General features: G+C 42.6%; 1 protein-coding gene across 2 annotated transcripts; it reads left to right on the forward strand.

Moving 5' to 3' along the window:
• Positions 1–6037: 6037 nt before the first annotated feature.
• Positions 6038–26468, forward strand: SCARB2 (scavenger receptor class B member 2). Of its 2 annotated transcripts, none has more exons than XM_048940933.1 (12): positions 6038–6249; positions 12294–12451; positions 15343–15490; positions 16905–17093; positions 17832–17923; positions 18666–18785; positions 19714–19892; positions 20449–20567; positions 21889–21962; positions 23338–23389; positions 24040–24198; positions 24334–25819. In XM_048940933.1, the coding sequence occupies exons 1-12, from the start codon at positions 6133–6135 to the stop codon at positions 24361–24363; spliced, it is 1437 nt and encodes a 478-aa protein (XP_048796890.1). In that variant the 5' UTR covers positions 6038–6132; the 3' UTR covers positions 24364–25819. The 2 variants fall into 2 exon arrangements, with proteins under 2 accessions (XP_048796890.1, XP_048796889.1); XM_048940932.1 differs by lacking the exon at positions 24334–25819 and adding an exon at positions 25895–26468 and having other exon boundaries at positions 6041–6249.
• The last annotated feature ends 12 nt before the right edge of the window (positions 26469–26480 follow it).

The raw sequence follows: 26480 nt of genomic DNA on the forward strand, positions 1-26480 counted from the left end.
ACCCCCCTGGCTCCTATTCACCATGGAACTGTGCTCATCCCAGCAACTCCACACCACTAGGCCCTGGCTGCTGGGCACAGAATGTTGGAGCACAGAGGTTCTTAGTTGCTAGGAAATTGTATCCGGTGGCATCTCCTGGTCACTTAACTCATCCTCAGACTCATCCTAACTTCTTTGCCCTGTCCTTGGGACACACGTCCCACATGCCCCTTTTCCTAGTCCCCATGCTTGCCAGTTCTGCCAGGATCCCTGCCAGGTGACACAGTGCCTTCTCAGCTGTTGCAGATAAGAAAGTTGAACTGTGTTATGGCTTTCTGCATTGGCAGAGTAGACTCTCTTTGCTCTGCAGCTATGAACAGCACGGCGTATTTCATCTGTGCTCTCAGTTCAGTTCCTCCCTAGGTGCTGCTGCACTTGTGCTTGTCCCTTGGCATGAGAAGGTCTTCCTGAGCAGCTTGAGTCTTTTTGCAGGACTCATCAGCAACAGAGACAACAGAAAGCTGTGGGCTTGAGGAAGTTCTGTCAGCCTTCCTGGACTCTAAATATAGTGGCTCCTCCTATTACCTGAGAAACCCTCCGGGAAGAACAGAGATGGAGTTTAGGATTTAATGCATGAGAGTGTAAGATCAAGCACTTTGATGATAGCGTGCATGACTGTTGCAATCTGCATTGGAGGAACATGCAGTCTAGCAGCTATAACTTGATTTAAGGTAGTGAAGCTTTAACAGCAGGAGATTTACAGATTAGATTGGCTTGGCATTGAAAGCCAGGTCCTCAGAAAATTTTTTACTCTGTTAGGTTATCCCAACAGTACAAAAAGCCAGTCTTTTAAACTCCCAGTGCGTGTCCTGCAGCTTCCTCTCCTTCATTTCCTAACAAGATCTGTTTCACCAAGTCATACACCATCATACACAGCCACTAGCAGTACTCTCCAGTCCTACAGAGTGTTCCCTCCATACTCCATCCTCTAGCATGTTTTTTTTTTGGCTGTGTTCAGCTTGAGAGTGCACCAGTTCAGCAGTGAATTCTCTAGCATTGCTCTGTGGCAACAGTTAAAACCAGATGTGCAACTGAGCAAAAAAGGACATGGTGTGGGCAGGTGGTCCTCATAGGGAGAAGAGGATGAAGGTTGATTATATTCAAGGTCTGGAAGGGAGTGGAGTTGAGCAGGGAGAGAAATCTGGATGTAGACAATGGTAAGGAAAATGTGATGTGGAACAGTGCTCTGTCCTCCCACACAGACAGCCTAGTTTGCTATCTCCCAGTCTTTGGTGTCACACGCAGAAGCAGCAGACCAAGCCAGAGGTAGCTAGATGAGAGGGTCTGAGTAGCTGCATTTGCTAATTTTGGTATAATTCAGATTATGAGGAATATGGCTGTGTGTATTTTTTTTTTTTAAAGTTACTACATGCCCTATATCCCAAGTATCATGTGCATATGAAAGTATGTGCTTTTCTGGCTTACAGTTCATGGGATCTGTGTCTTTTTAGCTGCAGTGTAAAAAGCTAGAGTCAACAAGGACTTTGTTGCTGTTCTCATAACAGCTAATGTAAATTTCCTCAGAGGAAAAGCGCTATAGTTAAATCTCTTATCTTTTAAAAATACATGGTCCCATATCTAGAAGTCAGTGCTGAACACATCCCCCAGCCTGGCCTTTCTGATACATTTACTTCTTGTGTATCCACATCCAGCTAAACCAAGAGCAAAGTTACTGCCCACAAAAAGCAACTTTGTTCACAGAGCTTTCCAAGGTCACTGTTGAACATCATGATTGCTGAGTAGTTCTGTCCTACAGTGAACTGCTTTTCTGCCAGCAGTTAATTTTTAGTGTGTGGGAGTCATGAATTAAAGCTTCAGTACAGTGAAATCTGATTGCTCAGAAGGCTTCCAGAAATGTCTCAATTCTGAGCTGAAATCAGTACCTCATAATTGCATTATTGTTTTACTAATTATGTGTAGTACTAGAAACATACATAATATGTGTGAATTCATTGATGACAAGCATGCGTACTGGCTGTGCATGAAAGACAGAAGAGCAAAGACAGACAGCATTTTCCTTGTATGATACTGATGCAGTTGGGTGTTTTCCAAAAGAGGTTCCTCGTAGACTTGGGAGTATATTGCATATAAACCTTCTACAGATCTTCCTGGCCCATGCTGTGAGACATCCAGCCAGCAAATGCTCTTTGTAGTGAGCTGACATGAAACTTGAAATGCTAAGGACCTGTAAGTTACTTGTAATATGTTTTACGTTTTGTTGATGAGCTGGGATGAGTTAAAGAGCAGCTAGGGGTTAAATTCCTGACAGTATGCAAAACAGGAGAATATTCCACCATCACAAAAGCACTGTTTTTGAAAAGCAGATCTCAGTCCTTGCAATATTTACTTCTGTTGAATGTCCCAGAGGAAAGTAGAGGTAGGATACAGAAACACAACAGTGGAGATGGAAGTAAATAGAGCACCACAGACACGCAAATGAAAGAGCACCACAGATACACAAACCGAAAACATTATCCAGAAGATGAGTGGAGAAGTTTACCAGAGGTTTAGATTGGACAGAATCTATTAGAGTATTTATTGAGTCGAACACTTTTCTAGTTACATTCACATTTGCACTGTTGAGATGAAACAACACTTGGTTCTGGAAAGCCTGTTTTAACACTGCCTCCAGGTATGGCTGGATCCAGTTGGACCTGGTGTGAACAAGTTTGTCAACAGTAATGGATGATTACAGCACCTAATTCTGAAATAAGGACAAGCATGATTCCTATCTTGGGTGAAAAAGAACAGAAATCCATTAAGCGACATGGATGGGGACAGAGAAAATCAAGTTACACTCCTCCTACCTGCTGTTTCCACCCTCTGTTGTGGCTAACATAAAACATTCACTAAAGAATTCTTTAACAGTTATTAAAGGACGAGAGTTGGAGTAAGGATTTCTGGGATCTATTTGGCTGATACCAAATACATCAGCCTATATGATTCTTTACATCCTTCTTTGACAAGTTCTTTCCTTCCTTTTATAGATGCCTAGGAGCCAAATAACTGCTGCTGCACAGAGCTGAAGAAGCCACAATGATTACCTAAGTAAGTAGTGTCTTGTTGGTCTTAAAGATTCTCTCAGTGCACTGGACAGGAATCTTCCATTCATGATTAATTTCAAAACAAGGTTTCTCAGATTATTTTATCACATGGAAATCAACAGGAGAAGCCCTGAACCAGCCTTCTGAGAGCATGAAGCTTGCCTTTTTCATCATGAGAAAATCTTAGGGAGCCTGGCAATAAATGTGGGTGATGGAGGCAGCACAAGAGGTATCAAATTTTATAGCTGACTCCATGACTGCTTGCTTAGGTTTGTCCATCTGTGGTTCTCCAGACCCTGACAACTCACTTCTTCCTGATTAACCTCCCCTCCATACCCCTTGTGGTCTGATATTTCCAAAGAGATTCTGCTGGCAACGTTTTGATGCGCTTCCCTTCTACAGATCCCAATGTTGTCTGTTCAGACCTGTTTTGTCTGCCATTGGGTGTGAGGAGTGGAACTTCACATAGAAGGACATCTTCTCTGGTTACCAATTTGCCTTTTATTTTTACCTAAGTGACTGTCAGTGAGGCTTCAACATGTGAAGTGGCACCTGCTGTATTTTGCAGAACAGGTCTGCCTGTCATTTTACCCTTATTTATATGGTTAGTGCCAGAGGCATACCACAGCTGGAATCCTAGTTGTAGTAAGTTCTATACAAGAACAGAAAAAGCAAAAATTTGTCACAAGAGTTTACAGTGCAGGTAAGAGAACGGTGGAGCACATAAGCAAAGTTATTAGATTGAGCTTCTGTAATCACTGTCATTTTAAGTGGGAAAGATTCTTGAGAATGGCAGATTAAATAGTAAAAAAAAATATGAAAGGAGTGAGGAGATAGAGGAATAATAGAATGTGTAAGAGGAAAAAGAATAAGGACATGACAATTTTGTGGGGTAAGAACGTTTAAAAACATTTCCAAATGTGGGCCTTATCTGCCCTTTCTTCTTCCCATTTCCTCGGGACTTTGGCATGGGAAGATACACCTCTGTTGTCTCAGGGATTTGTAATTATGATACGGTATTGTGCCTTGAGCCAGCAGCGCGCCCACTGCATTCCCATGCTGCACTTCAGAGGTGGAGTCACTGTTCATGGGAGTGCTTTAAATATATCATTGCTAGTAAGCAGTTGCTGATTTCTAAAGGTAAAATAGTTTGCCAAAGAAAGAAAGAAAGAAAGAAAGAAAGAAAATAATCCACATAGAGTATCTAGAAAATCTGTATGAACAAGTAGTGTCATTTTGTACATTCCACAGGTAGGTTTCTGGCAAAACAAAAATTGCAGCATTGAATTAAGCTAAAAGCAAAATTCTGCAGGAATCAGTGCTTAATCCACAAGGTCTGGGGTCTCTGGGCTTGCAAAAAAATCTTTCATCTGTCTCAATGGCAAAGCAAATTTACATTAAAAAAATAATCATGCATCTTGTATATGATAACTCAGATGTGGTCTCTACAATCTGTTAAATGTTCTCACCTTCTTTTTGACTTTCTGTGGTTTCAGTATTGGTATAAAAACAGCATGGTCTTTGTTAATAAAAAAGCTTCATGGCTGTGACATGTAGAGATGGTAAAAATGGCTTTGTTTCACTAGAGAAGTTTTCTCTTGTTTATTTATCTTGGTGGTGTTTTTTTTTTCTTCTGAACCTCTGATTTGGAGACAGTGGACCAGTTGACTTACACTGGAGTACATGCATCAGGATATCCTCAAGACAAAACATAAGGCACAAAGCAGTTGCACTACTTCAGGTGAGGCAAGAACAAGGGCTCCTTTACACTGATTCAAGAAGCCATGGAAAATGTTTAATGCATTCTGGGAGGAGATACCCACTTGTAGAAGTCGTCATGACAGCCAGTCCCCACCAAAGACAGTATTTTATGGGGTAAGGGAGAGTTTATGGTTCCATAAGGAAATTCCTATGGAAGATTTTTCAAGGGGAGAATTCTATTGCTATAGTTCAACTAGTCTTCAAAAAAAGGGTTCTAGTATTTATTTTGTTGCTTTGTTTTTGGAGAGAAGAGGATGAAACTGAGTGAAGTCACCACTTAGGTATGGGAATCCAAATTAAAAGTTGTTAGCAGAACAGTGGGTTTTGTTTACTGCATAAGAGGAACCACACGAGTTCTGGTTCCCCAAGTAATTAATGAAAGTTGACCTCATAACCTTTCATGAGAGAAAAAAGTACATTGTAACATTGTCCCCAGCAATTTTAACAGGGAATCTATCTGATAGTTTACTTGCTCTCCCTAAGGGAAGGCGTTACTTGAATCCAGACGACTATGGCCAGCTGCCCCATGACTGGAAAATGCTGGAGGAGCGGGAGCCAATTCAAGACTTAATTAAGTGCGAGTGTTGCTAACAGCATGGCTGTGGCTATGGGACAGGCAGAAGTCCTGCATCCCTGGGACTTCCCTTCCTTTTGTGAAATACAGAGGCTGTGATGGAAGGCAGATAGCACAGTGTCCATTTCTGGGAAAGCCACAGCTGCGTGCTCCTCTCCCTCCTCCTGCAGTGCTCCAGGAAGTGATTTTGGGTGGGAAGCTAGAGCAGGAGCGCCCGCTGCCTTTTAAAGGAGAAGTGGATACATCACCTTATTTCTTATGCATCTTAACTGCACTACTGGAAGCTGCATTGCACTGAATTATGGTAGAATCTGATCCCTACGAAGCTTTATTCGCTCTAGAGGCTGTTTCTGTTCCCTACAAGTTTTCCTCTAAAGAATAATTATTCTTCCACTTGTTTCACAGCAAACCCTTGACACGTGACTGCTGCACCAGGAGGCGCCCACAGCAGGCAGGAAGATTTCAGCACGAACCAACAACCAGGCCGCGCAACGCTCCGCCGAAACACACAGGCTGCCCCCGCCCGCGGCGGAGCTGCCCCCGCCACCGGGACTCTCCCTCCCTCCCTCGGTGCCCGGCGGGGCGGGTGGCTCCGCTGCCGCAGCTCCCGGCCCCGCGGCGGGCGTGGCGAGGCGGCCGCCCGCCCCTTGCGCCGTGCCCGGAGCCTGGCGGCGGCCGTGCTGACGCCGGTGCTGTGTCTCATCGGCGGCAGCCATGAGGTCGCTGTGTCTCGTCACCGTGGGGGTCCTGGCTCTGACGCTGCTCATCGCCAGCGTCTCCTTGTTGGTGGCGCATGTCTTTCAGACGGTGGTGGACCTGCAGGTGAAGCAGGTGAGAGCTCGGCTGCAGTCCCTCCCGATGGGTTTATTCCCTCTCAAAATAACCCTGGGCAGCAGAGGGAGGGAGGACGGGGATGGCGGAGTGGCACCGTACAGTTCCTTGGTGCCCAAGCGCGGTCGGGTGAGGACCATGCACCTCTCAGCGACGAAACGCCTGGTCCTTTATGGCAGGGGCGGGGCTCGGGTTGGGCTGCATGAAATCAGACAATATGAGTAAAAATAAGCGCTCTGAGACAGTTTTACAGGCTGTGAGACATCTGCTGTGATCTGGCGAGGGGGGGGGAGATGCTGCAACACACAACGGGGCAGCAGGGAGCACCTGAAGCACTCCTCCTGCCTCTACCTTTGCCCATCTCCATCATATATTTCTGGCAGCTTTTTCCCTGCTGCTCTATTTATTGCAGCCTCTGGAGCAGACGGGCTGCATGCTGTGGTCTGGGGACACCTGTCTTGGCATCCTCAGGACTACAGAGGTCCTCCTCAGTTTTTGTTCCTTCCTTATGGTCATGTTGGTCATAAATCCAAATGCTGGCCATTTGGATTTCTGTCGTGGTCAACTGCATTAGTGTTAGAAACTCCCCTACGTATCATGAAAAGCACTCCTCAGTAGCTGTCTTCCCTTAAAGTGTGTGTGAAGCATGTAAATTAACTAATCTTCCTAGTCTGAAGAATGTAATGGCCTGTATTACTCAGAGAAACCAAGAGCACTACCGCATGATGTGACCAGTGCTATTGTCTGGTTGGTGACAGAAGTCTGCTGTCCTAACCCACGTGCTGTTGTTTTCCTCAAGGCACTGATAGTGGGCATTTCCTCACTGAGAAGCTACAGTATCTTAAATTAATTTGATTTCATGAGTGCAGTCAGCTTAAAACAAGTTCCAGGTGTTTCTGTTGAGTCTGGGGTGTAGCCAACAGGAGGCCACCATAGGGTGAGCTGAGGTGTGGGCTGTCAGTGTGTCAGCTGCTCTTCAGGAGCTCCTCGTGGCAGTGAAGTGGAGTGTAGCCTGGGTCATTCTGCAGTCGTTCCATCGTCAGCTCATAGGCATTCTGAAAGGCAGAAATGAACTGATGTGAATGTTAATGTATGCAAAGTTTTGTGCAAACCAAGCCATTCTGTCATCCTCTGCATCACAGCAGAAGTTGTAGTTTCAAATATTTCATGGACTTAACACAAGTGCAGGGGGGTGAAGAAAGAAAAAAAGGTTTGGTGGGATAGCGTAGGACTGTCAGGAATTAGTTGTGATCCTCCTTATGCGTATTACCTCTTAGCTGCATGCTCCTTACCCTTAGTGGTTGATTATATAACAGTAAATTGATAGTCACTTGCCAGAGCTTTGGGTAATGCAGGAAACAGTTCCTAGAGTTCAGTCTTTTCCTACTTAGTACTCCGCAGCTCATGCCAGTGTATCTGGGTTGCACAGGATCAAGCATCCTGCTCCCCACACAAGCCGGTGGCACCCTGCTGGCCATCTGCAAGAGCCAAGCATTCAAACTGTGGAAGAACAGCTTTCAGCCCTAATCATTGTGTTTCCTCATCACTCTGCTGATTCTGCTTCTTTCCACGTGTTCTTTATTCCACATGTTTTTCTTGTTTGTGTGTGGCCTAGCAGGTTACTGTCTCTTGTGTAACCATGTCTACAGCTTAGAAAATCTTGTACAAATACATAAATCTCAATTTGCCTCTGAAATGCGGCAAGACAAGAGCTTTTTGAATTCTATCACTGCTCTGAAGTCCAGGGCGATGGATGTGAAATGCCATCTCAGTGCTCGTGTGCTTCATGCTGGCCCCTCTTTACCATCCACACCCACCTGCCTTTGGAAGAATTGCAGAAGGGGAAGGAGGTTGTCTTCCACAGGTAGTCCATACTCCATTGAGGGTTTTCTAGCAGTCCTGCAACAGCACTGCAGTGAAGTAAGTGAAGCAGTGAAGTAAGCTTAATTGGAAGGCTGCATTTTGGACCTTCTGAAGCCCATGTGTATCCAAACTCGCAATCCATAGAGCAACGATGATAAGTTGGCTTGCAGTAGGGAATTTGTATGCCACATCCTTTCCAGCCAATGACAGGGAGCATGAAGTCCTCCTGGACTCCTGGAGACAGTGGAAGTATGGGAAGGACAGGGGAATCAGCAGGACATCAGACTTCATATTCCCTGGACAGTCAGCAGGCAATTCTGTAAAAACGAGGACAGTGGGAACACCTTTCTCAGAAAGCATTCAAATTTATTTTCTCATTGTCAGTCTTAGTGTTGTTTTTTTGTGTGTGTGAACTAGAATGCTGTGCCAGATCAGATGTCCATCTAGTCCAGCACTGTGAGTTGTTGGGGTAGCACCTGAAACTGATCAAATCATGGGAAAAAAACTGCAATAAAAGAGGGTAAAATAGCTGCCCACAGGATAAAGGCTTGCCTAGCTGCAAGCAATGTTTGTCTTATCATATATATTTGTTGCATGATTGTGGATTTTACTGCCTTAATTGTGCAGTTTATGAACATGACAACCCTTGAGCTGTGTACCTAATGCAAAACTTGGACAATCAGTCCTTGTGTCTTTACTCAAGTGTTCTGTTTATGCCACATATCTTATGCTGATAATTTTAGAAAATGCTTAGTCTTATAACCCCTTTAAATTTCAATGGGCTTTTGTTGCCAGCAGTCTCTAGAGCTGAATTATTAGGAGTATGTAAGACCCAGAGGGTCAGGGAAGATATTTTATCGCTTGACTTATTTTACATATTGATCACTGTAAGCTTTTGCTTAATGTGAAATACTCTCAGCACTGCTTAGTCTGGAGTTGAGTTGCTCCTTTTGAACAGACAGTTCTGAAAACACAGGGTCAGAGAAATCTGCTTCTGTTGGCCTGAAGGTTTACCCTATTGCTTCCCTTAAGAAGTTGTGATTCAGTTCTGTCATAGATGGATGTATCGTCCTGGAATTAGATCATTTTGCAGTTTCAGGAAAAAAACTCTACTATCACCAGCAGTAAAAATTACATTTTGGAGGAAAAGCTCATTTTATATTTCCTCTTTGTGATCTGAGGCTAAGGCAAGGAAACACCAGCAAATGGACTGTCACAGTAAATAAAGCCAGTGGGACAGATGTTTTTGTTGTTTGAAATTAATATGGACTCCACTGAGAAACAAGAAGCTGTGCAGCACAGCTATGTGAGGACACAAGATCATGTAGTGAACTGCTTTTAGGTGCTGGTCTTGCAGAAGGTGCATCATACGTCTCTGTGAGACAGCATCTCAGAGTCTCAGGCCTTCCTGGGCTACTGCCTGCAGGACTGGAGTCTGATCTGAGGGTTCTGAATACTTTGTACTTCTGCATGTATCAGGAGGGAAGGACTGAATCTCTGACAGTACAGCAACAATAACTGCAGGTGAGGCTGTATCTTTTACATATCTTTAGATTAAAGAGCAGTCATGTAATCTAGTATTTTGCAGCCTGCCTGTCCTAGTAGTGACCACAACCTCTGTCAAAAAAATGATCCCACACATGTAATGTCAGAGGCTCCTCTGCTGTGAATCAGTCAGCAGAACTAAACTCGGCTGGCGGCATGGACATACGTTTTGTTCAAATATGAGCTCATAAGCTTTCTCTTAGCACTGGGCGATGTAGTATCGTGTGGCAGATGCAAATATTCCTGGTAACATTTGGTGAAAAACAGAAGAAAAGAGCACACTGTATTTTGTTATTTGAGAATTTTATGGGAATATATCTAAGTCCTGCTCAGAAGTTTGTGAATCTGGGTTTACACTGCTGCTGTCACTGTGCGGAGCTAAAATTAGTCCGTGTCATTTCTGTGGGAGATCCAAGCAGTGTTACGCAGATCCAGCAAATAAATCGCAGTATGACAGTGTTTCACTGCCCTTTTGCTCTGTACTTCATCTCCCAGGGGATCACTTAAAATTCAAAATCTCAGGAACATGAAACTGGAATTAATATGACTGGGGTTCACTTTTTTAAAAAGTTGACCATTTAGACTGAGCAATCTCTCATTTTAGTTGCCTCATGTGAGAGCAGTTTGAGTGGTAAATAGGTGCTCTGATAATGCTTACTAGTTCTTGGGGAATAGTACTCATTCCCAGAGTTAAGGTCAAGATGGGTGTGAGTAGTCTGATACAAATATTGGTGCCACATTTGTACTCAATTGTATTTCATGCACGTGGGAAATGTGAGCTGTGTACGACTTAGAAAGGGAACTGACATCAGTAGGGTACTGCACCACTGCCTCTCAAATAACCGACTGTGCATATGGAGAAAAAATATAGCGGTCATTTCTGGATTCATTAAATACAATGCTGTGTCATTCCCAGCCCTTTCTGGCAGTGTCATGGAAACAATATGCCTGATTTAATGAGATTTTCTATTTCTGATCCTACAAACTAACTTCGGGAAGGCTCAGTCTGAATATAGGCCTGAGCTGCGTTGGCATAAATTGCAGAACAGCAGATCAAGAGCATTGGATTGTGTAGGAAACAGTGGATGTGAGGAAGAAGAAATGCACAAAACACCTGAAACATGGCTTGCATTATTTGTGGCATTTGTAGAAAATGTGGTGTGAAATCCTCAGAGGAAAGCAGTCTGCATCTGCAGAATACTATTGGCTGGATGGGCTTACTTTGCTATTCAGGAATACTGCTGCCATTCCAAGCTCCCGCGAATGTGTGGTTTTTTGTTTTTTTGGTTTTTTAAACAGTCTTCTCTTTATCCAATCATACAAAATTAAAAGCTGCATGCTGAGAAAACAGCTCCTTTAGTGGGAAAACCAAGAAAGAATCCTGAGGCACTGTGGCTGATAAAAGTTAAGACCTCATAGATGTTAACCAAGAAATGGCAGCTGTCCAGTCTGCCTTGCTTTTGAATTTGTGCTTAACAATATTTGACTTGTTTTCTCAGAAGAATAAAAAGAGCAAGTGTTGATGAGACCCATTTAATTGCAAATTATTTCCCCTCCTTCTTTCGCCTACTGGTGATAAGCTTTTCAAAGATAGAGTTTTGTTTCACATATTCTCGTAAATTCCATTCTGCAATTCCATGTTTTTCTTTACTGCAGCTTTGGCGCAGCAGTGTTAAAATATAGGAAAAGCCCTGATTTTTGTGGTGTTCTTAGTGGTGCTTTTATAGTTGTGGTGAATTTTATGTCAAATGGAATGGTAAGAAAATATGGGATTGAGACCTATGTTATATATTCTTAAGGCAGCTGCATACAGCTACAGCTGTGCCATTTCTTCTGACACATGGATATAGGAATTACTGATTCACTATGTAAGAGCTTCTGTAATAAAATAATTATTTGTAGCTCTTATTTTGTAGGCCCATGTTTTGCTGAGTACAAAATACACAAGTAGTCTGGAGATGCACACCTTCTCATTGCTGTAATTAAAGGCAGAGGGCAAAGAACATTTGCCCTATTCAGAGTCCTCAGAAAGGTGTGAATCTCAGCCTCTGCTTAAATTTCTGTCATTTGCAGCTTTTTCTCCCTGGCCAATGAGAAACAAAGCCCAATTGCTTTGGAGACAGAGTGTCACAGCTGTACTGGAATCTGACATTCTTAGGCAAATAAATCATAAACACAAGGAAGATGAACTTCTTTTCTGGCCTTTTTCCTCCTGAGATATCTTGTTTATGACTTCTTGGCCTCACACTATTGAGTTCCACTTCTTTTTTTCTGTAATACCTTGTTTTGTGCTGTTTTACACCAGGTTATGTTTTTGCTCGTACAGGGAGTGCAAGAGGATCATTGTGCAGTAGCCGATAAGTCTTCATTCTGAAAAACGTCAGGCAGAACTGTCTGTAGGAAGAAGCAAATCAATAATTCCAACAAAGTATGCTCCTGGGCTGCAAGTATAGTTGTATTAGTTGTATGTGTCTGATTTGGTGATGTGCTTCAAAGCAAAGCGCAAAGTATCTGTAGAGCTGGGATCTCCAATCTTAATGTCTGTCTTTTTTCTGATGGCATAGAATTTCTCCCTTTCCTATGACTATCATTCAGCATCTACCACTAATGGCTTATTTGTCTTTCTCTTATTTCAGGGTACAGTATTAAAAAATGGCACAGAAACCTTTGAAGCTTGGGAAGATCCTCCTCCACCAGTCTACATGCAGTTTTACTTTTTTAATGTGACAAATCCACTAGAAGTGCTTCAAGGTGCTACTCCTCTTGTAGAGGAAAAAGGGCCATATACCTACCGGTAGGACCATCTTTCTGTGTTTATATTTCACTAAACCTTGTGTGTGTAAGGAGGCAAAAAAGTGGGATTCAGAATGTTTGGGATCCCATTCTAGGATGAAACCTAGCTGTTAACAAATGCTTGAAAAACTATTCAGCAGAGAATAGATTCATTCATCACTACCTGGATAGTACACCTGATAGGCTGACACATCAACAACCTGCAAGCAGTTTCAGATTCAGCCAGCATCTTCTCAGATTTTGTGCAAGATTTTGCTTTTGCACTGCTGTTCCTCAGCAGCTGGATGCAAAGGGAGCCCTCTGCATCATGGCCTACTGTACTGTGAGAGGAAGATACTGATTGACTGAGATGTATTCCAAGAGGAGCATTGCGTAAAGATGTGATTCATGTGTTCACTCAGAACTTAGTTCCTAGCTGGAATTGCACAATTCATATCAGTAAAAATGTGGGCAGAAAACCAGTTACAGAATGGAACTACAGGGATTTCCCTCAGCCAGCCCTCACCTGCTTAGATTCAGATACATCTACAGTTTTTACAGACAGCAGGATTCAGTAAGGCCATGTGCAGTGTTGGAGCTTATCCATCCTCCTGGCCTCTCCTTCTGCATGATATGGCTCCACACTGAGCAGTCTGACTCTTCTGGACCTGGAGAGATTTCAGTCCGCTTTACAAGTAAGTTTTCCCTTACAGTTTCATATTGCTCCTCTGCACACAGTAATGTACACCAGGAGCAGTCCTGTGGCAGTAGACATGATGGCCTTTGAACTGAGGGAGGTATGAGAACTAAGACAGAAATGTAAATTTCTTGTTGCCAATGTCACTGTCACACATTGATCCAGACATTTTTCTCTCAGGCTGCCTAATTCTCTGCAATATGCCTTCCCCTTCTGTTCCTTTCCTCCCACAGCTCAGCTTTGCGTTACTTCCTCCCTTTTCCCATTTCCTCCTTTTCATTACTGTGCTTGTTAAGACTTGGCAAAGTAGTTATGCTACTTTGGCAGAATACCTCTATTAGATAAACTGGTAGAACTGGAGAAAAAAATAGAGAGCTACTGACTTGTGGCTTGTTGGCAGAGCTTTCCCATGCAGCACACGCCGCAGGCTGTCTGGGAGCAGGTTGGGGCAGGTGATTCCTGCCTTGTTCATTGCTGTCCAAGGGAGGCAGGCTGTACATTCCAGCTTCTGGTGTCTTTGGTTTGCCCAATTTTGTCATGTCTAAACAAAATTCAACTGTACTGTGCTCCATCGGATGGAAGAAACAGGAAAGTTAAAAACCGAAGTGCTCTTTCCCAGTAGATTCTTTCTTTAATCCTTGCTTAACTGCTGTTGTTAACTGAACCTGACTGTTGGCGGTGGGTGGGGAAGGAGGAGGTACGATGGAGGAGCAGGATTGGGAAGAGGTGTTGCAGGCATACTGCATGCTAGAGCCAGAGAGTAAATGCTAGGTCTCACAGGCCCAGTGTAGCAAAGTAATCAAGAGCCATTTAGGTTTAGCATGTGGCAGAACGTCTAAACTACTCTAAAAAGACGTGCATGGCTCAGTTGTTTTATCAAATTGGGTAGTAGGTAGAAAGGCTGGAAGTGAACCACCCCCAGCAGGCAGGGGAAAATGTCTGGAGCAGCAGAGAGGAGGAGGAGATGGCTAAATAGTCTCATCCTAGGTGGTTAAGTTTGAAACAGTTCATGGTTTTGACCAACATAGATTGTAAACCCAATTAGTGCAGAAGTAGATTCTCAAACAAAAATGCAGCCACGCTTGTCTTTTTACATCCTGTAAGTTGGATTTACAATAAATAAAAGAATTCATTCTAAATGGAAGCTGCTTGTCTGCCCAAGCTTGCTAAGTCCCGAAGATCAGCTGAATATTTTCTGCTCGTGCACACATGAACAGATTGTTGTCTTTAACATCCATTGCACTCCTACCTGTGTCCCTAGTCAGAGGGAGTATTATTTTCCCCTGTAGACTTTTTAGAGCTGGAAGGGCTTCTCAGGTTACCTCTAGCCTGGTTTAGATAAGACATTTCACAGCTGTTCATTCCCACCCCTTCTGTTCAAGCGTTAGGCTATAGAGTAGATTAATGTAGAAGAGGCTTTTGCCAAATCAAACTAGAAAGTACCCAGACCAAAATGTTCATAGGTGGTAGGGATGCTGAGAAGTGGTGGATGACACTGTTTTTGTAGGAATGTTGAGAGATGGTTGATTTTTGTAGACCTTTCCAGTTTGATTTAAATTAGAAAGACAAAATCAAATAATACAGCCTGTCATTAAGCTGCATTAAAGATCTAGTGCAGCCAGGAGTGGAGTTATGATCTGCAGTGAATGAAAAACATTGTAACAGAGTCTTGCAGGATAATTCACCTTTGCATCTTTGGATTTAGAATTTACTCAGGAAGCAAAGCATTGTAAAAATGAACAAGCTCTTACACGAATGTATGCTCATGCAGTACAGTCCATTTAAACATATGCCAGAAGGATAATGTCATGAGAAGACAACCTGCCACTTCTGCTTTCTCATTTGCTGAAGATAGATATGTATCTCATTTTGAACCTAAGCCAGCCGGTTCTATAGAACTGTGTTTCTTGCTTGCAAAATGCTGTTGTTCATGGACTAAATTATGGTTATGACATGCGCTTCATGGTAGTTAAGATCTGACTTCCTTACTAGACCTTACTAGACCAGGTAGCATTTGATGTTTCTTCCAATTGGACTTGTTTGTCAGCAATCTTAAGTTTTATGTTGCTTTTCTGAGTGCTTAGACAGCACCAGAAGCACCTCTGAGGCTATGAGCAGCTTACTTTCTTAGAGCAGTACAATAGCCACAAGTTGATTGCAGTTAGCATTAATTGTACACGTTTAACTTGCTTACAGAGCAAACTCTTGTTTTTCAGAGAATACAGGCCAAGAGTGCATGTTCAGTTTTTGGACAACGGCACCAAAGTATCTGCTCTGAATCCAAAGACGTATGTATTTGAACCTCAGAAGTCAGTTGGAGACCCTGAAGTGGATCTGATTAGAACAATTAATGTTCCTGCAGTGGTGAGTTCTCCTCCATTTCTGCTTGGGAGTCGGTGTAACTCGTGTTATACCTACCAGCTTGTTGCTCCATACTGCCTCTCCCTTTTGTGGTAGATAAAGATGATTGAAGAACTCGAGAGGCAGTTTATATCAAGATAGATGCTGCATTCATTTTAGGTTTGAACTGTTGTGGTTTTTTTGTTACATTCCTTCCTCACCAAACACCTCTGTAGCATCAGTTTTTCACTCCTTGTCTGAGAGCCGACAATTTGGAGATGAGCAAAAATCAGGCTTGTTGGCTTTTCATGACTAAACAAAATTAGGGAGTTACTGAAATCAAACACATAGGAGGAACTCTGACATTTGAATGCGTTTTTGTTGTTGTTTTCAATCAAAATTTCAAAAATCACCTCAAAGTCTGCATCACAAACTGGAAAAAAAATTATACAAGAGGGATTTCAGATGCCAGTGAATGAGAAGGTACTACCAATTACAATTAAGACAGGCACTCACGCTCTGTTTTAGGTCAGACTACAGAAGCAGACCATTATTTTTTGATCTCACACAGGTACTGACAGCTCAAGAACAAGCAGATACAAAGCAGTTATACCTTGCAAGGAAAAGTAGACAGTACAGAAATACTTGTTGGTTGTGTAACGAAGCCTTTACTCCTTATGCTCATTTATACCCTGTAATTGAAGTCCGTTATTAATTTTTCCCTAGAATTTCTAAAAATGTCTGTTTTGATTTTATGGGTGAATACATAAATGTACTCTATGTGGTATTCGATAGAATGCAGCTTACTGAAAGTTGCCAACAGTACAGTCTGTATTTACAGTTCTTCACAGGCATTTGAGTGTTAATATTCTCTTGTTCAGATTTTTGACTGAGATATACTGTAACAGGTAGTTCTAGAAGAGCTGCAGTTTGGTTCATCCAAGGAGTATTCTTTCCTTTTTCTTTTTTTTTAATTTTAGATACATATCATTAAATCACTTTTCCAGCTACGAAATAAATAACTTTTGGTGTTTCTATTTTGGAGATTACCTATCTTTACAGTCTGTTTTTCAAAATGTAAACCAGGACTTCCTCAGGCTGAAATCCAGAGCACATCTCCAGCAGTTCCCACTGTTTAGAAAGTGGTGTTGCCAGTTTCACTTAAAATCCACTCTGAACACTACAGAAGAGGTTGGCATGAAACCAACCTGGGTGTGTGCCCGTGTCTGGCTGAGGGGGAACCTGTAGGAGCACTTCCATGTCAAGAATAGCTGAAGAACCGGTTAGCCTGCATGTTACTTGCCACAAGTGGAAGTAACAAAACTGAAAATACAAGTGAAACATGTGCAGTGCTGATATGTGTCTGTCTGTGTCCAGCTGTTACTATTTATCCAACAATAAATCTGACCATTTATCCCTGATTCTAATCCCCTGGTAGACTGCAATGGAGTGGACCAGGGCAACATCTCTTCAGTTTGCCACGGAGGTGCTATTGCTCCTGTACCAAGAATCCCTGTTCACAGTTCGCACAGTGCATGAATTACTGTGGGGCTACAAAGACAAACTCCTGTCAACCATTCATGTTTTGCATCCTGAAATCGACCCGGTGTTTGGCTTCTTTAATAAGGTAATTACTGTGCAGGACTTCCTGACACTTTAAACTGGGAGTGATGTCAGTGCCACAGTGTTGGGACTGTCATTGCCAGCCAGGCTGCTCGCAAACTGAGGCTGTAGAGACAGGCTGCAGAGGTAGCAAAAGGAAGTTTCCTCTTCAGTTTGGTTGTATCTAGGCTCTGACCTGTGATCCAACTTCAAGTGTTTTATCTCCTCCCTTTGTCATATATGCATGAGTTTTCCAAGAGTGGATATAAACACCTCTACTGTTGACTGTGCTCATTTTCATGTGGTCTTATTTGCACCAGCACTGTGAAAGAAAGAAAATTTCCTGAAAGATTTCCTTAGTAGTAGTTAGTTGAGACTGTATGTTATTTCTGAGCGATAGCCATTGCTGGCTTCCTCAGTGTCTCTGACTGCAAGTCAGATTGGGCTTGTTTCTCAGAGATTATCTGCAGTACTCAATTTGTTTTCTGTGGGTTTATTTTGCTATTGGCAAATTTCAAAGGGGAAGAAGAGCTAACCTAATGTTAGATCCCCTTTACCGAGGAGGAGTGAGAATTTAGCACAGCTACTGCCACCTGATTTCATATACAAGGTGAAGTTTGATGATTTGCATGCACTTCAAAGTAGTCAATCCCAGAGTGGAATTGAAGTGATGACAACTCAGACTCCTGTCATTCTGATGTAGTTACTGGCCAAGTGTTAACAAGGTGAGTGGAATAACAAAAACTCACCTATGTGTTTGCAGATGAATGGAACTGATGATGGAGAATATGTTTTCCTCAGTGGAGAAATGAACTACCTTAACTTCTCAAGAATTGTGGAATGGAAAGGAAAAGAGTAAGTTTTTCAGTGTGATTAGGCCTCTGTTAAAATTTGCCTCTTTTCATACTTCTAATGAGCAAAAATGTTCATCTTTATGTTCTTTTACCAAAAAAAAAAAAGGGTTATTTTATTCTGGAGATGATGGTACTTCTTAGCAGCTCTAGCTTCAATTGTGCCTCCAGTATTTTAGCATGGGTCATGTAATTATGAAAAGACAGCCCTGCCCTTAGAGAGCAGACTGCTGTGAACACTCACTTCTGAGCCCCTGTGTGCCCTGTGGCAGAGGTGGCCCCTTCTCCACTCTCTCCTCTGGGACAACCCTGCATGCCCTGTGGGGCTGAAGTACCAAAGCAGCAGGCTGTGGCACAGACATCCTGCGTATCCAGGCAGCACCATTCCTTGCTGCTCTGTGCCCAGAGCTGGGGCTGAGAAAGCTCATGCCTGGGTGCCTGACACTTATTTGGAGGGCAGCAAGCATTACACAGAAGCCAAAGAACTACAAAAAGCAACTCTCTCCCATTAAATAAAACATTTCCCACCAATTAGATATATGGGAGAAACTCTTGCAGATGGATTCTTACTTGTTTGCCACCAGTTTAATAATGAGATAAATGCAATTTAAACCCTATTTTTGTTAGCAGAGGAAATAGAACTTAGCACTATACAGATCTGTTAATCCTTTGGTCAGAGCATAACCTGGACTGACCACCAACTAAAGGCCTTTTAAACTTTATTCTCTTTGCTTAATTTTCTTCAGGTCATTGAACTGGTGGACAACAAAGACTTGTAACATGATCAATGGAACAGATGGGACATCTTTTCATCCATTGATTAGCAAAGATGAGAACATTTATATATTTTCTTCTGATTTCTGCAGGTAAGAAAAGGGAATTGGACTTCACAGCAAAGCATTTGTGTCCATTCCTATTGAGGTTTCATATTAGGTTGATATTTTTCTGTCCATCATTTTATTTAACAGTATCAGTGTTCAGTATTTGTTTGTGCTATGATGGACAAGAGAATTAAACCACAGGCACCCCAATATGCATCAAGTTAAAGATGTGTTGTTTCTAAAGAAAGGTAAAGTGGAAATCAAAAAGGTGTCTGGAGAGTGGCTGGACTGCCTAGGGGGGCTTGTAATGAGAGGAACAGGATTTATATGAACCTTGCCTGAAGCTTCTTTCCTTAGAAAATCTTCCTGTGACTCTGCTTTTTAGAGAACACAGACTACCTTCTTCAGAGATGCATGGCTTGAAACAGTGCTACTTAAAATGCAACAGTATGCAGGAAAACATGGTGTTTCCTGACATTCCACCTGCAGGTCTCTTCCCTTCCGAGTTTTCTTGTCTATGGACAACAAAAATGATCCGAAATTCTTTATCTAAATCAGTACAGATGTATATTATGATAAATCTAGGACTTGCCAAATTTGTGCCTTCCCCTGACCTTGCCCCACTGTGTTCCCCCTCAATAACGTGTACCAGCACTGCTTTGCACAACGCACAATAGCATCATAGGGACCAGAATCAACCCCCAAAATGCTGAAGGCAAGCATCAGTGTTCATGGAACAGCACAATTTGTGCAGTATTGTCCATTTTGTGCAGCAGCAGAGTGATGAGATACACATGTATAGATCAAAAACATATTACACTGAATGCAGAAGATTGTTGGAATGGGATTAGGCTAAACTTTCAGCTTCCTATAAACTTAAATAGATGCACAGGCATCAACAGAGACATTTGCAGCAGGTAATCAGCATGTGCTGAAGACTAACAAATCTTGGTGTGCCTTTTCTTCCTTGCAGATCTCTCTACCTGGTGTATGACAGCTCAGGAAGTGTTGCAGGTGTCCCAACCTACCGCTTTGTGCCCTCCCCTATGGTGTTTGCCAACACCACCGTTAACCCAGACAACGCTGGATTCTGCGTACCACCAGGAAACTGCCCTGGTGCTGGTGTCCTCAATGTCAGCATCTGCAAGCAAGGTATATTGCCAGGCAGTGGAAATAGATTGGAGGGACTTCAGTGGGGGCGTATTGCTCCTTTCTGTCTGAAATATGTGAGGACAGTTTGGTGAGGCCTGTAGAAATGCGTCTACACTCAGTGAAGTCAGTCACCAACAAGTGGTTGGTTGGTTGGTGTTAAACTGCTGTAGTGAAGACGTGATCTGAGGGGATGTTCCTGTGAGATGCCATAAGCTCCAGCAGTGATTTAAATCAGGGAAATCAAAAGAACCAGTATCCACATAGAGCAGCTTGGGTATTTATAGTCTTCTCTTATGCAGGTAGTGTCATTTGTGCCTAGGTGAATGCAAATAATGCAATACACAAGCATACAGCCTTGAGACGTGAAGCTGTGCTGATGCTGAACATGGAAAATTTTGGATTGTTCAGAGGACAGGGAGTCAGAGTGTAAACTTTGTAGCCCCAGAGTGGACTTGTCGTTCTGTGAATGCCCACTACAAAGAATTTTGATGTCTTCAAAGACTTCTTCAAATCTTTTCTTTTTTCAATTGTGGTTTTCTGTGTTTTTACATTCCAGGTGCTCCCATATTTCTGTCAGCTCCACATTTTTACCAAGCAGAGCAAAAGTTTATAAGTGACATAGAGGGCATGCACCCAACAAAGGAATACCACGAGACATTTGTGGATATCAATCCTGTAAGTACAGCCTTTTTTAGAGGGTTATACAGATGAATCCAAGCTCATAGACTTAGGTCACTTTCTTGCACGATGTGTATCAACGTAGTCCCCATTAATCACAATGAAGCTGTGCTTATGTGGAACTATCTATATTTGCTTATATAGAATAAATTTTGCTGGGTACCAAGAATTAAAATGCTTTTCCTATCATACCTTGGCAGTTAGTGATGCTATCAGACTGGCATTGAAGGGGTTAAAACACTTCTGAGAAGTAGATGAGGCTTTTTCTCCTCACTTTGCTTTCAACCCACTGGGGTTTTTTCCTGTCCGTATTTTCCCCAAGTTGAAGCTAGGTGTGTAGACTAAGACAGCAGATAGATATACTCAATGGACGTTGAACTCAACTTAGGTAGCATGGAGCCACAGAAAGATTGATACACAGCCATGGTCAATATGTCTTCCATGGTAGTTTGCAGAGTTTTTGGTAATCTCACCATGAGATGTCAGAAATGAAGGGAGCTTTCAACTCATAATCTGTAGTTTTATGCTGTTCTCTAGATCCACATCTGAAGGTAGATCAAGAGAGAGGGAAAACCATGGCCTGCCTAGTTTGCAGAAAGAAACAGTGTGACTCATCAAGCTGTTACGTTTAGCATGAGCAGGAAGAAATTGCATAGGTTCTTTCAAAGCCTGAAGGTCTAGTGCACATGTTTCTTGGCATCTGGTTTGGTGCCAGGCTCTTCCTGTTAGCCAGCTCCTACTTCCCCTTTTGAAGTATGAGAGTAAAAGGAGCTGTGTGCCGCCTCCTTCTCACCACCACGGACTAAATTTGACTGCTTGAACAGGGAAAATACTTCTGCGCCTCCAATTGAAACTTTATTTGTGGTGGCAATACTCTGAGAAATGTTTTGTGCTTATCATCTCTGGGGCCATACACTCCTATTCACTGAAATCTGCAAAAAGAAAGGTTTCTCTCGTATTCAGAGATCAGAACAAGCAGCATTAGTTGTCAGCTTTTTCCAAAACTACATCTAGATCTGAAAGATGGGGGATTCCTCTGTAGCTTAAGTGTGGTTTGCATCCCATGATGGCACACTTATTTCTGTTGTGGCCTCTTCACATCTGTGTAATTCGGAGGCAGACTGAAGTCTGGGCATATAAAATATAAGAATGTCTTCCTTTGGTGAATGTGGATAAATAATAACTCCAAGGGAGTCATGTACCACTCTGGCAAATCCATATCAGTGCAACTATTAGGTTGTATTCTCCTAATTCCTATTAGTTCACATTCATTATTATTATTATTATTTTAAATTCACTTCTTTATTTTATTCCCCAGCTGACAGGGCTTGTCCTGCAAGCAGCCAAGCGGATGCAGATCAATGTTCATGTCAGAAAATTACCTGAATTCTTGTAAGTGTTCTCTGCTGCTGGGTGAATATCTCAGATCTAATTTGATATTCAGAATTAATGTGTCTGCTGTATTCAGATGGAATATTGGTTGGAGACAGAACATTTAAGAGAGAAAGCCAGTCAAATCTTAATTGCAGATGGCAGTATCCTCCTCACTCGCAGCCCAAGAGGCTATTGGAGTTCTTTCTGCAGAGTAAAGACTCAAGAAAAGCAAGTTGCTGGAGACAGGTTGCACACAATCCTTGTAGTGGCATCCGTATATCACACTGACCCTCTCCAGAAAGGACCTGCCACAGCAAAAGGAGGGTAGAAACTTGGGGCTTTGCTGCTGATTGCAGTGAGTAATGCCATCTTACTCTTCACTGCTTTTAGGAGGCAGAAATACTGCAGCTGCTGTCATTTCTCAGCAGCGGTCATGTGAAAACCATATGAGAAGACATGACCCCTTCAAGGCAGAAGATCAGGTGGTGGATTTTAAAACACCACTCATGAGGAAGGGCTTGTTTGATCAGGTAGAGAGAAAGACCTTGCCTGTGACTACAACGGTATGATAAAGGATAGAAACCTCTATTGACATAGGTAGTCAGTGCAATCCTGCGTAAGGGAGTACATGTGTGTAAAATAGCTCCTCTGCTTCTTTGTTCCAAATGGATTCTGCAGGGTTTTCCAGTTGTCTTAGTTTGAGGGACTTGTCCAAAAACTGCAGATAAAGTTGTGTAGAAATACCAGTACCTTTACGTTGTGTCTTTCTGACTTGTTGATTTCATTGTTGCCTGTGAGATATAATAGCTGTTTTTGCTTCTCCGCTTCTGAGCTGCTACTTATTGGCATGCTTTTGCTATATATTACAACTAAAAATAAGTGTTTTAATCAGTCCAGTCCTCTTAGGATGCTCAACCTTTTTTCAGACTAACACCACCTTATTTTCTGGTGCCCAGGAGCTGTTACATTAACACAGTTTAGGAGTAGGCTGTTACTTCATGTACACTTTTTTTTCTTCTTTGTGAATGTTATGTGACAGACAACTGTTTCTGTGTTTTACAAATATGAGTAACATTCAGCCTCGGCTTAGCTTAGCGTTCCTGCTGACTGACATATCTGTCACTCAGTTAGTTACTAACAAGTCTCTTATGGATCCCTTGTTTTCTCTCCTCACCATATCCCAAGCCAGAAATTAATTAGCTTCTTGGAGACTGACATTGTCCTAGTTCAGTGGGAAAGTGAAAACCAACGTTACAAAGCAACAGCCCAGTGTTTTTTTAGGGACAGTTTCCTTGTTCACAGCTCTGTTATAATCTGTCTCCAGAACCCTCAAGTCGAAAGAACGGAAAAGCATGATTTCTTATTGCTGTTTTTCTTTTTTTTTTTAACACAGTGAAACAGGTAACATCCGAACACTAATTTTCCCAGTGATGTATATAAATGAGGTAAATAATTTCATTAGTTCTTTGCAGCATTGTGAGATGTTTATGTTTGCAAAAGTACTGACTTTGAGCTAGCCATGAAAACATTATGTATTTTTTCCTGTTGTTTTATGTAGTGATAAGTAGGAAGTTGTTTCCTATTAACATCATTCTGCTGCTTGTTGACCACTGCATTAAGTTTAGTTCTGGAAAATCTTTGTTGGGTAGTCTTTTTAATTGTGAAGATATTGACAGTAAGGAAAAAGGCTGCTCGGGTGAAGAGGCTGAATGTGTGCAGAATCTCATCTTAGTTTCTGGGGACTTCTGCAAATGCAGTAGTAGTACAGACTGTGCTGTGTTGGATCACCGAATTCATTGGATTCAGGGAACGCTCTAGGAGAGTACCTGTGATGATATGTGTCATTATTCCAGGCCAGTGCTATTGCATTCCTAACCAGAGCATTTTAATCACTACTTCCTTTAGAAATGCAGACCAGATTTGCCTTCTGGCCTCAGAGGAATAGCTGGGGATTCTCAGAGGGAAGGTACATTATGCAAGGAAGCAAAGGTGCAGAGTCGTGGGAGTGTTGTTAGCTTACCCCCACAAAAGTAAAATGGCCTAATATGAAGAATGGAAATATTCTTTTTTTCCTCTCTCTTCATCTCTACTCCAGAGCGTTCTGATTGATGAAGCATCTGCTAACAAACTCAAGCACGTCCTGCTGGAAGCCAGTGTTGTAACTGGAATCCCTTTTGTAATCATGGCAATAGGAATTGTTTTTGGGATTGTTTTTAGTGTGCTTGTGTGCAGGTCTCAGGGAGTAAGAGAAGAGGTAAGTAACACTTGAATTTGACTTTGTTTACTGTATGTTTGTCTGTGTTTGGTTTTCTTCTAGTTGATTTTACTTCTTCATTGTCTACACAGAAACATTTTAATGTGTCGTTTTTGTTTAAAATGACCTTTTTAGGGAAGGGATGTTTTAATAGACACAGAATAAAAGCACCAAAACAAAGGAATGCAGCTAATATAAGAGACAATTGTGGTAAGACAGGTAGCATTTTCTGTGCCTAATTTCCTTGCTGGTAGTAGTATAAAAAATAAAAATCAGCCTGTCTAGAGGACCCTGAAGGGTAATGTGCAAAAAGCCCACTGTGTTTGATGAACAGATATAGTCACAGGCAGTCTGACAGTGTTCTCAGTAGAAACAGTTGTCTTATGCCAGTTGATTATTTTTCAGAATCATAATGCAATTTTATAACTAAAGAATGGATGAATTTTACAAACAGCAGCATGCAAATAGTTCTGTCCAGATAATACTAGTTTGTACACCTATTTATGAAAAATTCTGTTTCAAAATGTCACGGTATTAAGGCCATTACTTAACAACGTTGAAAGCCAAAATTTCACCCTAAGACAGAAGGGTCCAGATGAGATAAACTTTGGATTCTTTGGTTGAAGGAACAGACTGGGTACTCTAGTAGGCTGCTTTCTTCCTGTAGCTGCTGTGATCTTAGTGTGGTGTTGCTTGTATGACGCTACCCAAGCACCTCTTTAGAGCCATGTAGGAAAGCACACAGAACCCCCAGAGCGCACAGCTGTGCTGCGTGTGCACTTCTAGCCTGTGGGACCCAGTGCCAGCTGGGGATGCGGCGGCGGTGGCAGCAGCTTGGCAGAGAAGTGTGCAACCTCCCTTCCTCAAGCAGTGGCTTCGAGGAGCTGATCTCTGGCTCTTTTGCTTCAGTCTTGTATGCCTCTGGGTACCCAGGAAGCATTGCACCACCAGGGGCTCTCAGGACCACAGTTCAGGTTCCTTTTCATGAGAGCCCGGTCCTTTTTCCTTTGGGCTTTTGAGCCTGCTGTGTCACAGGCAAACTCGGGTAGAAAATCAAAACCATCCCATTGCCTGAGGGCCCTGTCCCAAGCATTCCTGCCCTTCACTACATGTATGGCTTCCATACCAGCCCTCTTGGCTGTTCCTGAACATCTCTTCACAGTGAATAAAATGACAGAGGGACACGTACTTTTTGTGTTTTCTCTTTTTTCTCATATTGCTTTTGTTGCTTTTCCTACAAACGTAAAAATGATTCTGCCAATCAGAGCTATCTTTGTGATGCAGGGTGACTATGGTCTTCTGTCACATGGAAGGTACTACAGGGAGCCTGAGCAATCTCAGTTGTCCAGGCATGATGTCAGTAGGCTGAATGCCCGTGTCATCTGGAGAATGCAGCACCCTGAGTGCAGTGCATCCTGGCCCTTTTCCTCCACTCACCCTGATCCCCTTCTGCCTCTGCACAGGCACAGGGAAATCTCTTTGCATCGTCCCAGTGCCGGTACCTGCCAAAGCTGCCATCCGCCCTCCAGCACCTCGCCTGCACAGTGAGGGTTCCTTTAGTAAATCTGCACTTAGAAGTAGGAGCCAAGAGCTTTTTCCTTTCCTCTTTGGAGTTTAAGAAATTTAGCTTCCCCACCACGGAAGTGCTCTAATGTGCCACATTTAATTTTCCTTTGTTGCAACTTTTTTCTTTCAGAGCACTGAAGAAGAAAGGTCCCCGCTCATCAGGACATAGTAGTAGATCTTCTTAAATATGTGAGCTTGGAGAATAAATCATTAGAGCTTACCTAATACCAGCTACCACTACCCAGTGTTGTCCACTGTGGAAAAACAGTCGTGTCAAGTGTAATGTTCAAAGATGGAAGAGAATCCGCACTGTCATCAGGGGAGGAGACTTTTCTTAGCAGCTAAGTTACAACTACAAAACTACATTTTAAAACTGCTCGAGATCCTGCTTTTTTCAGCCCTGCGCTCTCTTGTACCTACACTGACACTCAGAGACGATCATAACCACTTTATCGGTGAAAATAAAATGGCCTGATTCGTTATAGAAACGACGGGTAACACTTGCAAATGGCCTTAGGAGCGTGGGCTGCAAAGAACCCTCGTAGAGATGCAGGAGGTTCCTGTGTCACTCACACACCTGTTGGTTTCCTGTAGCCTCACTGTTGTCTTTTCTGTAAAGTACCGCGCGCTGCTTACTACGGGTTTGCACTGACTGTTTGTTATTAAAGTCATGGGTCCTTTCACAAACGGATCTGTACAACTCATCCAAACCACTG

The sequence above is a fragment of the Lagopus muta genome, chromosome 4, assembly GCF_023343835.1.
Source record: "Lagopus muta isolate bLagMut1 chromosome 4, bLagMut1 primary, whole genome shotgun sequence".
Classification (NCBI taxonomy): Eukaryota; Metazoa; Chordata; class Aves; order Galliformes; family Phasianidae; genus Lagopus; species Lagopus muta.

Coding starts and splice junctions, on each gene's coding strand:
- SCARB2 (XM_048940932.1), top strand. CDS start 6,133: ATGAGGTCGCTGTGTCTCGTCACCGTGGGGGTCCTGGCTCTGACGCTG. Junction 18,786..19,713: donor TTTTCTTCTGATTTCTGCAG/GTAAGAAAAGGG, acceptor TCTTCCTTGCAG/ATCTCTCTACCTGGTGTATG. Junction 19,893..20,448: donor TGTCAGCATCTGCAAGCAAG/GTATATTGCCAG, acceptor TTTACATTCCAG/GTGCTCCCATATTTCTGTCA.